This window comes from Microtus oregoni, unplaced genomic scaffold, assembly GCF_018167655.1.
Source record: "Microtus oregoni isolate MIOR12 unplaced genomic scaffold, Mior012 000020F_ref0000438, whole genome shotgun sequence".
Classification (NCBI taxonomy): Eukaryota; Metazoa; Chordata; class Mammalia; order Rodentia; family Cricetidae; genus Microtus; species Microtus oregoni.
In genome coordinates, this window is record NW_024543079.1 from 13,744,252 (window position 1) to 13,755,384 (window position 11,133).

The following is an 11,133-nucleotide window of genomic DNA, read 5'->3' on the forward strand; positions in this document are numbered from 1 at the left end:
GGCAAATGGGAGTTATTACCATTGGCAGGAGAACTGGGTATCTAATACATGTAAATCACCCAGACCCAGCACCCAGCAAGGGTTCAGGAAACATTTGCCGTCTATAGCTGTGACTGAAAAATTTCCCAAGGTCCATAACTATGTTTTCTCTTCCATTTAATCCAGCAGCTACCTTTTTAGCATCTAGCTAGGCAGACCTCCAGACAAGGGCAATCAGTAAGTTTTCAGATTCATTTGAAAGCTAGGCTACTCGCGTTTGCAAGAGCTGAGTGTTCTGCTACCTGCCAGCAAAGCCCAGAGTAGGCAGAACTAGGAAGAAAGCTGAAACAGGGCACAGCTGTCAGCCTGGGCAGGCTAAGCAGAGGCTGGAACAATGACAGATCAGTTTCCACCCAGGTCTAAGAGTTAACCCTTTCCAGCGCTGCCTAGAATAGCACCCAGAGTGCACACACCACTCCTGTTTCCCGTACCTCCTGCTCCATCCGCCACTGGCTCTCTTTCCTCACTAGCTCGTCCCGGGCCCGACTCCAGTCCACTGTCAATTTCTCCACATCTTCCTGAAGGGCCTTATTCACCACATCGGCTTTCTCCATGTGCAGCCGAAGCTCCGTGTTCACTTCCACTAGACTCTCACACCTGCACTGGGAATTGAGAAGAGCAAGGACGAAATAAAGGTCTGGTCCCACCCTCGCTCCTGGGATTAAGACAGTGAACACAACTTTCCATCACCAGGAACCAGAGGACTGGAATCCTGTTTGCCCTCAGAACACAAGGTTCCCAAGCGCCCTTTTCCTCCCTCCCTCTCTTTTTGCTTTCTGCCTGCCCTACTACCCACATGAACCACCACGCCCAGCATTTTCCACCACATGGTCAGCCTTTCCACCCTCTGCATGACCAGTCAGCTCAGGAAGGCTGGGGTCCATCACCTCTGCTGCTCCTCCTCCAGCCGGACCAGCAGCTGTTCCAGGTTTGGCTCTTCTGCACCTTCCCACCGCTGAGGGATCAGTCCCTTAAGAGACAGAGACAGGCCTTAGAATACCACACAAAAACATCACCCAAGACAATTCCCTGATGCCTTCTTCGACAGCAGCCCACTTCCTTTCTTATTCTTTCTCTTGGGAGCAATTTGCTTCTTTTCTCAGTCACTGTCATGAAAGCAAACACACTGCACTCCTTCTCCAGAGTGAACCAATCCCCAGCCCTAAAAGATGGAACTTATGGCAAACGGCACCTAACCCGAGGAGCGTAAGCTGCATGTTTCACTATGGCCCTAACTTCTAGTCCACTGATTTGGACCTCGGGAAGTTACTCATCGTCTCCAGACCACAAAGCGAAGGTGGCTGTCATTCTTCTCAGAGAGTCTGCAAGCCCCGTGACACAATACAAAATGCCTAGTGGTGCCCTGGCCTGCACAGAAGGTGCTCAACACATTCTGGTTTTCCTTCTTCTGAGACGTTTACTAGAGGGAATGAGGAGAAGCCTAAGAAAGCTGGAACAGAGAGTGACATAAGGGTCTTTCAAAGCCAGTCCTACCCAGGGAACAAACATATCCCTCTACTGCAGGCACACTTAGAGGCATGCAGAGGCGTGCATCTTCCTAACGTATAAACACTGACCCCTGCTGGGTGAAAAATGAATTTCCCTTATGAGTCTACATGCCCATTCGACTATGTTAAGTCCCCAGAATCTGCATTTATAAAAGGAAAACCATGGGATGGAATTTCTCAGGGGAAGTCCAGAACTCAACCTCACTTACTCCGGTGGCTTCTAGGCGCTTCTCCAGCTCTTGACACCAGCTCCGGTACTGTAAAACCTAAAGCAAAAAGAGCAGGCCCTGAGCACGTGTGTAAACAACACAAGCCAAGGCTCCAGGGTTCGTGGGCAAATCTGCTGTGAACACGGGAAGCGGGTGGTGACGGTGAAGTATCTTAACAGTATCCAGCTGAGTGTTTAAATAATACTTTCCGGGGAGGTGGCTCCGTGGGGAAGCACTTGCTGTGCAAGCATCCTAACGCCTGAACTCAGATCCCCGGAACTCAAGTACAGCCAGATGTGTAGTGTGTGTCTCTGGGCGAGCACTCCTTTGGCAAGACAGGAGGCAGAGACAGGAGCATCTCCGGAGCTCACTGGATAGTTCACCTGAGGCACACTGTGGCAAACAAAGAGACCCTCTCTCAGCAGGGTAGAAGCATGGTGGACACCTGGAGATGGCCCCTGACCTCGACCCGTGTCAGGTGTGTGCATGCTTACACTCCCCCACTTACACAAGGACTTTTTTCTTTTTTGAAATCAATATTTCCAAGGGGCTGGTGAGATAGCTTGGTCAGTAAAATGTGCCTGTTGGTGGTGGCACACGCCTTTAATTCCAGCTCAGGAGGCAGAGGCAGGTGGATCTCTGAGTTTGAGGCCAGCCTGGTCTACAGAGTTAGTTCTAGGGCATCCAAAGCTACACAGAGAAACCCTAACTCAAAAGTAAAATAAATAAATAAATCAAAAGTAAAATGCTTACTGTGCAAGCATCAAGACCCAAGTTCAGATCCCCAGCATAAAAAGCCACCATCCCAGTGCTGAGGCAGCAGATTCCCTGGAGCTCCCTGGCCAGCCGGCCTGCAGAATCTATGAGCTCCAGTTCAGAGAGAGACCCTGTCCTAAAAATGTGGTGGAGGTTGAAGACAGATCAGTGCTTAAAAGCTTGCTGTTGGGGGCTGGAGAGATGGCTCAGAGGTTAAGAGTACTGGCTGCTCTTCCAGAGGTCCTGAGTTCAATTCCCAGCAACCACATGGTGGCTCACAACCATCTGTACTGAGATCTGGTGCCCTGTTCTGGCGTGCGGGCATACATGGAGGCAGAATGTTGTATACATAATAAATAAATAAATATTAAAAAAAAAAAGCTTGCTGTTCTTTCAGAGGATCCAAATTTGGTGCCCAGCACCCAGCACCATGCATGGCTCACAACTGCCTGTAACTCCAGCCCCCAAGGGCATCAACACACACGATACACTTACACAGACATATGCATACAATACACAATAGCGTGAAGAGTGATAGACAAGGATACCCAACAGTGACCCCTTGTTTCCGTATTCACTCACACTTATTTTCTATATGCCTTGTAGACTGAGTTTGGGCTTAGTTCTAGACTAGCAGGTCTCATCCTGTGGGTCGTGACCCCCGTGACAGAGTCAAACAACCCTTTCACAAAGGTCACCTAAGACCATCAGAAAACACAGATATTTGCAAAAATACAGTTATGAAGTAGCATAGAAAACAAGTTTATGGTTGGGGTCGCCACAACACGAGGAGCTGTATTAAAAGGGTTTCAGCATTAGAAAGGCTGAGGGCCATTGCTCTAGTCTAACAGAACAAACCTAGACAACTAATTATTGTGAATGTCAGATTGAAAGGAACACAAACCAACTTCCTGGCATAGTGTGACCATCAGAGGAGAGGCTATGGTTGAAAGGTGAATATCTGGGCCCTTCTCACCAGGATGTTTGGTCCATTCCCCTCCACGGTCTCTCCCTCATCCAGCCCTCACCCCACTCTGGCACTTAACTTGGTGTGGGGCTTTGTTTTCCCTTCCCCAGAGGGGCAGCTGCCTCACCTTGGCTTGCAGCTTTCTCACAAGGGTGGCTTGCCTCTTCTGGGCATCTTGGGAGTTCTTCAGCTTCCTCCAGGAGGCGGCCTGGTTCTCTGCCATTTGCTGCTGCAGTGCCAGCACCTGCTCCTCTAGCACCAGCTGCAATGGCTGGGGCTTCATGTTCAACCTGGGGCTTCCTGTCTCCATGCGAGCATCCGAGAACAGACTCACAGTTCCTATGTGGCTACAGATTGCTTGCAGCAGGGAGTCTAACCATTGATCTATGTGTCTTAGATCTCCTCTTGAGCTAGAGACCAAAACATACAAGAAAATCGAAAAGGCTAGGTTTCTCAAAATTACTCAGCAAACATTAAGTGGGGTGAATCTGGCTGAATGAAGTAAATAAGTTCCTTTATTACAGGACTCCTCAGAGCTTCCTTTTTAAATATTTATTTTTATGTGCGTTGAGTGTTTTGCCAGAATGCACTTATATGCATCATGTGTGGTCTTGGTACCTGAAGAGGCCAAAAAGAACATCAATACCCAGGAACTGGAGTTACAGATGGTTGTGAGCTACCATGTGGGTACTGGGAACTAAAACCGTGTCCTCTGCAAGATCAGCAAGTGCTCTTAACCAACGAGCCACCTCTCCAGTCCCCTCTTCAGAACTTTGAAAAGACTAGGATGGACCCTACCCTTTAAGAGGAGCTATGATGGGCACTGTCAGAGGACTCCCGCTTCCATGTGTGCCTTTGGGACCCAACCTGAAGCTAAGAGCCCCGGCTATGCCACTGCACCCTCTGTCCGACACATGGCCCACAGCAATCTGTAGAATCAATCGTGAAGGTGCTGTCAGTTTGGCAAAGGCGAAGACACAACAATTAAATTCAATGTGGCATGTGCACACACAAAAGTTTCTAGAACGCCAAATCTTTTTCATGTACCAGAATATGAGTACGTCATGGCTCAGTCTACCTCCTACCTGCCCACCCAGATGAAGCCTTGAAGACGTCAAATTTTGACAGTTATACATGTGTATGTGTGCACATACACACTCACAGTCTCCTGCTCACATACACATTTAACTGTATTCAAAAATAGGTGTTCTAATGTCTATGCTACCTTTTGAGACAGGCTTTCTCTGATTGGCCCTGGTTGTCTCCCACGTGCTGGGATTAAAGGAGTGCACCACCACTGTCTGCCCGTCTTTGCCATCAGCAATTGTCTGTCTTTGCTACCAAAGTGTGAGTGTCTCAACAGTAACAACTGTCCAGTTCACTTTAGCCACAGCCAGTTGTCAGTCATACACACTAAAGAAACGTGTATGGGCCCCACTCTCGGCAGGCCTCAACCTTAGTCCAACGGTTATAAATTTAGTGTCCTGCAGGCTCTTTCTCTCTCTCTTTTTCTCTTCTTCTTTCTTTTATTTTTAGATAGGGTTTCATACAGCCCAAGTTGGCCTGAAACTTGTATGTAGCTGAAGATGACTTCAAACTCCTGACTCTCCTGCCTCTACCTCCCAAGTGTTGTAATTATAGGTGTGTGCTACTATTCCATAAAAATTTAAAAAATTCAAAAACAGATGCCAACATTCATGATCGAAAGGACGCACACACAATAAGCCTTTCTGGCTCTTCTGAATAACCAGGCTACTAACAATCAAGGCCATGACCCGAGATCTCCTGCCTCTCCATCATCTAAAGACTGAGGGTTGGGGCTGGAGAGATGGCTCAGTGATTAAGAGCACCGGCTGCTCTTCCAGAGGTCCTGAGTTCAATTCCCAGCAACCACATGGTGGCTCACAACCATCTGTAATGAGATCTGGTGCCCTCTTCTAGTGTGTGGGCATACATGGAGGCAGAATGTTGTATACACAATAAATAAATAAATAAATAAATAAATAAATAAATAAGACTGAGGGTTCCAGGGCTCAGCCCTGAGTCTCTCTATACACTCACTTCCTAGGTAGCACTGACGACTATCTCCATTAGCTAAAATTGGTGCGTTCTGCATTCAAATACAAGACCCTGACTCAACATATAAGGTGGAATAAAATCAGGGGAGACACTCAATATTAATCTCTGCTCCTGCACAGTGAACGTGGATATGCACCTGCACATACACTACACACATAAAACAAGAACAGAAAAAGAAAACAACAACAACAAAAAAAAACCCACCCAACTACTATCCTCACCACTACCACCACCGAAAATGAGAGGAGCCTAATTTGGCTGTAGTACAGCTTGGGCAGTCAGGAGGTCAAGCAGAAGGATCTAGTGGTTAAAGTCATTTTCAGTTATATAGTGAGTTCAAGGTTAACCTGGTTACATCAAATCAAGTCTAAAATTAAAATGGGAAACCAACTTTTCTCTTTGAGTGTAGTATGACTAAAGTAGAAACGACTAACACTAGACAGTGGCTCATCAGCCAAGAGCACTTGATGTTCTTGCAGAAGACCAGCGTTCAGTCTCAGCCCCCAGATGGTGGAGTTACCATCTGTAACTCCAGCGCCCGGGGCTCCAACACCCTTTTCTGACTTCTGAGGACATATATGTAATGCGCATACATACGTGCAGGCAAAACATCCATACACGTAAAATAATAAAATAAATCTTTAAAAAATGTTTAAGTAATGCCGGGTAGTTGTAGTGCACACCTTTAATCCCAGCACTTGGGAGGCAGAGGCAGGCGGATCTCTCTGATTTTGAAGCTAGCCTGGTCTACAAGAGCTAGTTCTGGGACAGGCTCCAAAGCTACAGAGAAACCCTGTCTTGAAAATCAACCAACCAACCAACCAACCAAACAAACAAACAAACAAAAGAATGTTTAAGTAGAAATGCCTTCTGAGATGAGCTCACAGAAGGCACTGTGGCTTGTTGCTCGCTTACTCTTCTGAACAACTCTCTGGAGAAAAACCTGCTCTGTCCTGAGGACACACAAGTACCTCTGAGGAGGCCCAGGAGAAAGCATTGGGAGTTCTGCCAACAGCCTTGTGAGTGAGGCATCTTGGAAGCAGATTTTCCAGCCTCTGGTTGAAACCTCAGATCACTGTCAGCCTTGCCTGTGTCTCCTAAGCCAGAAACACTAGCTAATCTGCTCCAACTTCCGACCCACAGTGGCTGTGTGAGACCATAAACAACTGCCCCTTAATACCAAACTCAGGATAATTCCTTGTAACTGGAGCACGGCCAAAGCTTCCTCGGTGCTCGTGATACCTCCTAAAGTCTGTCTTGTTTTGCTTTTCCTCAACAGAACAGTTACAGGATCCTTTTAAAAACACAACAGGGCTGCTGAGGTGTCTCGGGGAGTAAAAGTACTTGTTACCATCCCGACGGCCTGAATTCAGTCCACAGAACCCAGAGTGGAAGGAGAGAATTGCCCCATAAAGTTGTTCTCTAACCTCTACCCGAGAACTGTAGCACACACTTGCACACACACAAGCACACAAAATAAAACAAACAAACAAAACATAAGCAGCCAAGCATGGTGGGACATGCCTAAAATCCTGGCACTTGTGAGGTTGAGGCAGAAGGAGTGTCAAAGTTAGAGTCTTCCATGGACTACGTAGTAAGTTTGAAGGCAGCCTGGGCTACACATAGACCCCCTGTCTCAAAAAACAAAACCCCCCAAACCCTAGGTAACAGTCAACTACAGTTAAAGATCTTTATAATCGTCCGTAGAGTCCTAATTGACCCATCTTAGCCAAATGAATTAATCCTCTCTCACCTCCTTGGCCATGCCTCCGACCACATAGCCAGCCACCCTCCTGTGCTTAGAACACAGCAGGAGCCGCGCTCATGTATTAGTGAAACCTCTAACCAGGTCTCCGATCAACTGTCACTTTTTTAGTAAGCTGTGTCGTGTAAAGTGACACCACTCCCAGACACAAGCACTGGCAATTCTACTTACCATGTCTAGCAGCCTCTAATTATTATGTGCAACAACTTACAAAATGTAAACCCCGCCAGTACAGGAATACTGTTTTCTCTTTGCTTGAGACGGTGTCTTGCTACAGTGGCTCAGGCTGACCTAGAACTCGTGAATCTAGTTTCTGCCTTCCAAGTACTTAGATTACAAATGTGTACCGTCACCCCAGCTAACATCACTTCACTAAATGCTGTATTCCAAGCTCCTAAAATAGACCTGGTGTGTATGAAGTGCCCAATAAACCTGACTGGCTGATAGCTAACATTAAGTAACATGATCCTCATGTTTTACAAAGTGTTGGCAGCTCCATAACCATTCATAAAGCAAAAGTAAGATCATGTATAGTGTGTACAGTGTTTAACTCTCAAAATAATCAGTTGCAACCTTCATTATCAAAAAAAAGAACACAAACACCAAAAACAAACAAACAAACAAAAAACCTTAGCAGTATAGGATTACTGTCTCAGCTGGGCAGTGGTGGATCATCCTTTAATGCCAGCACTTGTGAGGCAGAGGCAGGAGCATCTCTGAGAATTTGAGGTCACCCTGGCTACAAAATGAGTTTCAGGATAGCCAGAGCTGTGATACAAAGAAACCTTGTCTTGAAAAAAAAAATTACTATCCTCATTTTACAATCAAGAAAACTAAGATTCAGGGCTCCACAATTAGGAAGACTTGTTCTTGAAGAGCTGGGTTCCATTCTTAACACTCACTAGTGACTAACAACCATCTGCAAGTCCAGCTCCAGAGGGCTTGAGGTCCTCTTCTGACTTCTGATGGCACCAGGCACACAGATGGTGCGCATACATACATGTAGGCAAAGCACTCATACATACAAAATAAAAATAAATAAAATCCTGAAGAAGAAGAAGAAGAAGAAGAAGAAGAAGAAGAAGAAGAAGAAGAAAGAATGGAGGAAAACCAGTGTTTTAAAAAATGTTAGTGTGAGCGGGTATCATAGCCCATGTCTTTAATCTCAGCACTCATGAGGCAGAAACAGGTGGATTTCTAAGTTTGAGGCCAGTCAGGTCTACAAGAATGAGTTCCAGGACAGCCAGAGCTACGTGGAGACACTGTCTCAAAAAACAAACAAACAATGAAACAAAGCAAAACAAAACAAAATACGGAAGTATGAAGGAGATGGTTCTTTTTTTTTTTTTTTTTTTTTTTTTTGGTTTTTCGAGACAGGGTTTCTCTGTGGTTTTGGAGCCTGTCCTGGAACTAGCTCTTGTAGACCAGGCTGGTCTCGAACTCACAGAGATCCGCCTGCCTCTGCCTCCCGAGTGCTGGGATTAAAGGCGTGCGCCACCACCGCCCGGCAGGAGATGGTTCTTTGGTTAAGAGCCATATTGATCTTGCAGGGGATCCAAATCCAATTTTCATCGCCCACTCTGGGCAGCTGACAGCTGCCTCTAACTCCAGCTCCAGATCTAAGGCCTCAGAGTTCACGTGCACCCCACATACAAAATTAAAAGTGAATATGATTTTTAGATGGAAAGTGAAATGGGAGCATGGCTCAGCAGGGAAAGGGAGGCCTGATGACTCGAGTGTGACCCCCCATGAAGGTGGAAGGAGGCCCCAACTCCTCAAAGCTGTCTTCTAGCCTCCCTGTGTACATCAGGGCACAACTCCACACACACACACACCTTTTTTTTTTTTTTAAGGAAGAAACACAACTAGTTAGTGGCAAAGTAGAAACCAAATTCTAATCTGATTCCAGATTCTACACTCATCTCATTAGCTGTCAAAGCCAAAAATTAAAATCACAGCCCCACGGAGCATTTCCCAATGGGGCAGGAAGCGATGGCATCCATGTCTAAAGCTTTCTGGAGTTGAAGGAGCAAAGTACAGAAGAATGTTCCTGGAAGAACACGGGCTGTCAGTGTATCAGTAGGACAACCCAGATCTCATCTTGATTATTTTTGTTATGAATTCTATTGATCTGGTAAGATCAATTCTCCTTTATAAGCCTTCTCAGCGCCTGGCCTTGGATGTCCAAGACCTGAAATCTCAGCTTCTAAGGAGGCCAAGACAAGACGACATCAAGTTCAAATCAAGCCTTGGTAAATTGGTAACACCTTGTCTCAAAATAAAAAAGTAAAAAGAGGGCTTGGATTAGCTCAGTGGCAGAACACTGGTCAGCACGCAAAAGACCCTAGGTCCAATTCCCATTACAAAAGCCCTTTTAGTAAAATGTGAATTTTAACCCTGGCCTCCGTATCTTACTGGCTAAAGTAAAAACAGCAACTCAAAGACAATCTAGTTAAGTTATCAATCATTTACATTGGCAGATTCTAGCTCTAACTTGATTTATGAGGGCTTATTTCTTCATGCATAAAATGTGAACAAATGGAACCCACATCGTAGATCGCTGCGTGAATTAACGGGGCCTTTGCAGGTAACGCATTTAGCAGAGCTGTCATCTTGTGACCATTCAGTAACTTTACTATCATCGTGGGACACAGAGCTGAAAAAAAGACATGACTTCTAATAAACAAGCCCCAAACATGAGCCAGGGGAAGAACATTGACTTGAGCAAAGATGGCAAAACCCAAGAATCGAGATTAGCTGTGCCTGGAGCAGGCCTCTAGGAAAGATTCTGAAGAAGTGAGGAAGTGGTCTTCGAGCTGGGTCCTGAGGAATTAGGAATCTGAGAGGGAGCAGAGGACTGGGACCGGACTTTCAAGGGGTAGATCACGTGCAAAGCCTAAGGGGCACAGGGCGCTGCGAAGCTCGGGGGAGCATGAAGTGAGATCTGCAGGGAACGCAGCGTCTTAGCCGGTTAGCCCTGGCTACGGCTGTGGGCCACCCTGGGGTGCAGTTCTCCGGAGCTGTGGCTGCAGCAGGGAGCTCAGGCAGGCAGGCCTGGACCCCTGCCCAGCCGCTGCCCAGGCGAGATTCCCGCGGGCACCCGGGCTCTGGACCGTTAGACTCGGCACCTCCCGCCTGCCCCAGACCCACCTCTGCAGCGCCGGTCCCCGGGAATCCCCGAGTGCTCCTCAGCAACCGCAGAAGCGAAACAGCAACCCGGCGGCCAGGCCCGGGGCGGCCCTCAGCCCGGCGGCCAGGCCCCGCCCCCCAAACTCCCGCCCTTTCTTGGGGGACGGCCCAGCGGAGCCGAGCGCCGGGAGCCGGCGCGCCGAGGCTGCGCCTCTCGCCATATTAGGTACTGGCAGCCAACTTCCTAAAGAGTCTCAAAAAGGAAAAGGGGGTATAGTGAGACACACGAGCGCTCTCCAGAAATAGACACAGCCACAGTGTCTGGATTCTAGCACTGAACGTTCAGAGGGGAGAAGAAACACCCGCTCTCCGACTTCCGCCCGCGGCTTCAGAGTTAAATAACGCGCACGCGTAAAACCAAGATCTAGGGGCACCTGCGCACTGTTGCACTAACAGTAGTGACTGCGTGAGAGGGTCTAGTTGTGGTTAAGTCTGGGCGAGCGACTCAACTTTCCATCTTTCCGGGTCCTCCACGCAGCCTCGGGCAACACAGCATCTACAAACAACTTAGTGTCGTTTGGAATACTCGGTACTCCACAAGCCTTTGCACAGTATTGCTTTGCTGGAACGGTTTAAATGCCAGGAGGGCTGCAGTTTGTCCAGTTATGACTGCCTCTAGAC

General features: G+C 47.4%; 1 protein-coding gene across 4 annotated transcripts in view; it reads right to left on the reverse strand.

Moving 5' to 3' along the window:
• Window positions 1–10,592, reverse strand: part of Cep250 (centrosomal protein 250) — a 50,646-nt gene extending 40,054 nt beyond the window's left edge. For all 4 annotated transcript variants that reach the window (XM_041670417.1, XM_041670416.1, XM_041670414.1 and 1 more), the window contains exons 1-5: window positions 10,474–10,592; window positions 3,607–3,889; window positions 1,757–1,813; window positions 927–1,009; window positions 471–636 (exon numbers count right to left, since the gene is read on the reverse strand). In XM_041670417.1, the coding sequence (XP_041526351.1) occupies window positions 471–636; window positions 927–1,009; window positions 1,757–1,813; window positions 3,607–3,789 (489 nt within the window). In that variant the 5' untranslated portion in view covers window positions 3,790–3,889; window positions 10,474–10,592. The remainder of the gene's footprint in view (window positions 1–470; window positions 637–926; window positions 1,010–1,756; window positions 1,814–3,606; window positions 3,890–10,473) is intronic.
• Between the last annotated feature and the right edge of the window lie 541 nt (window positions 10,593–11,133).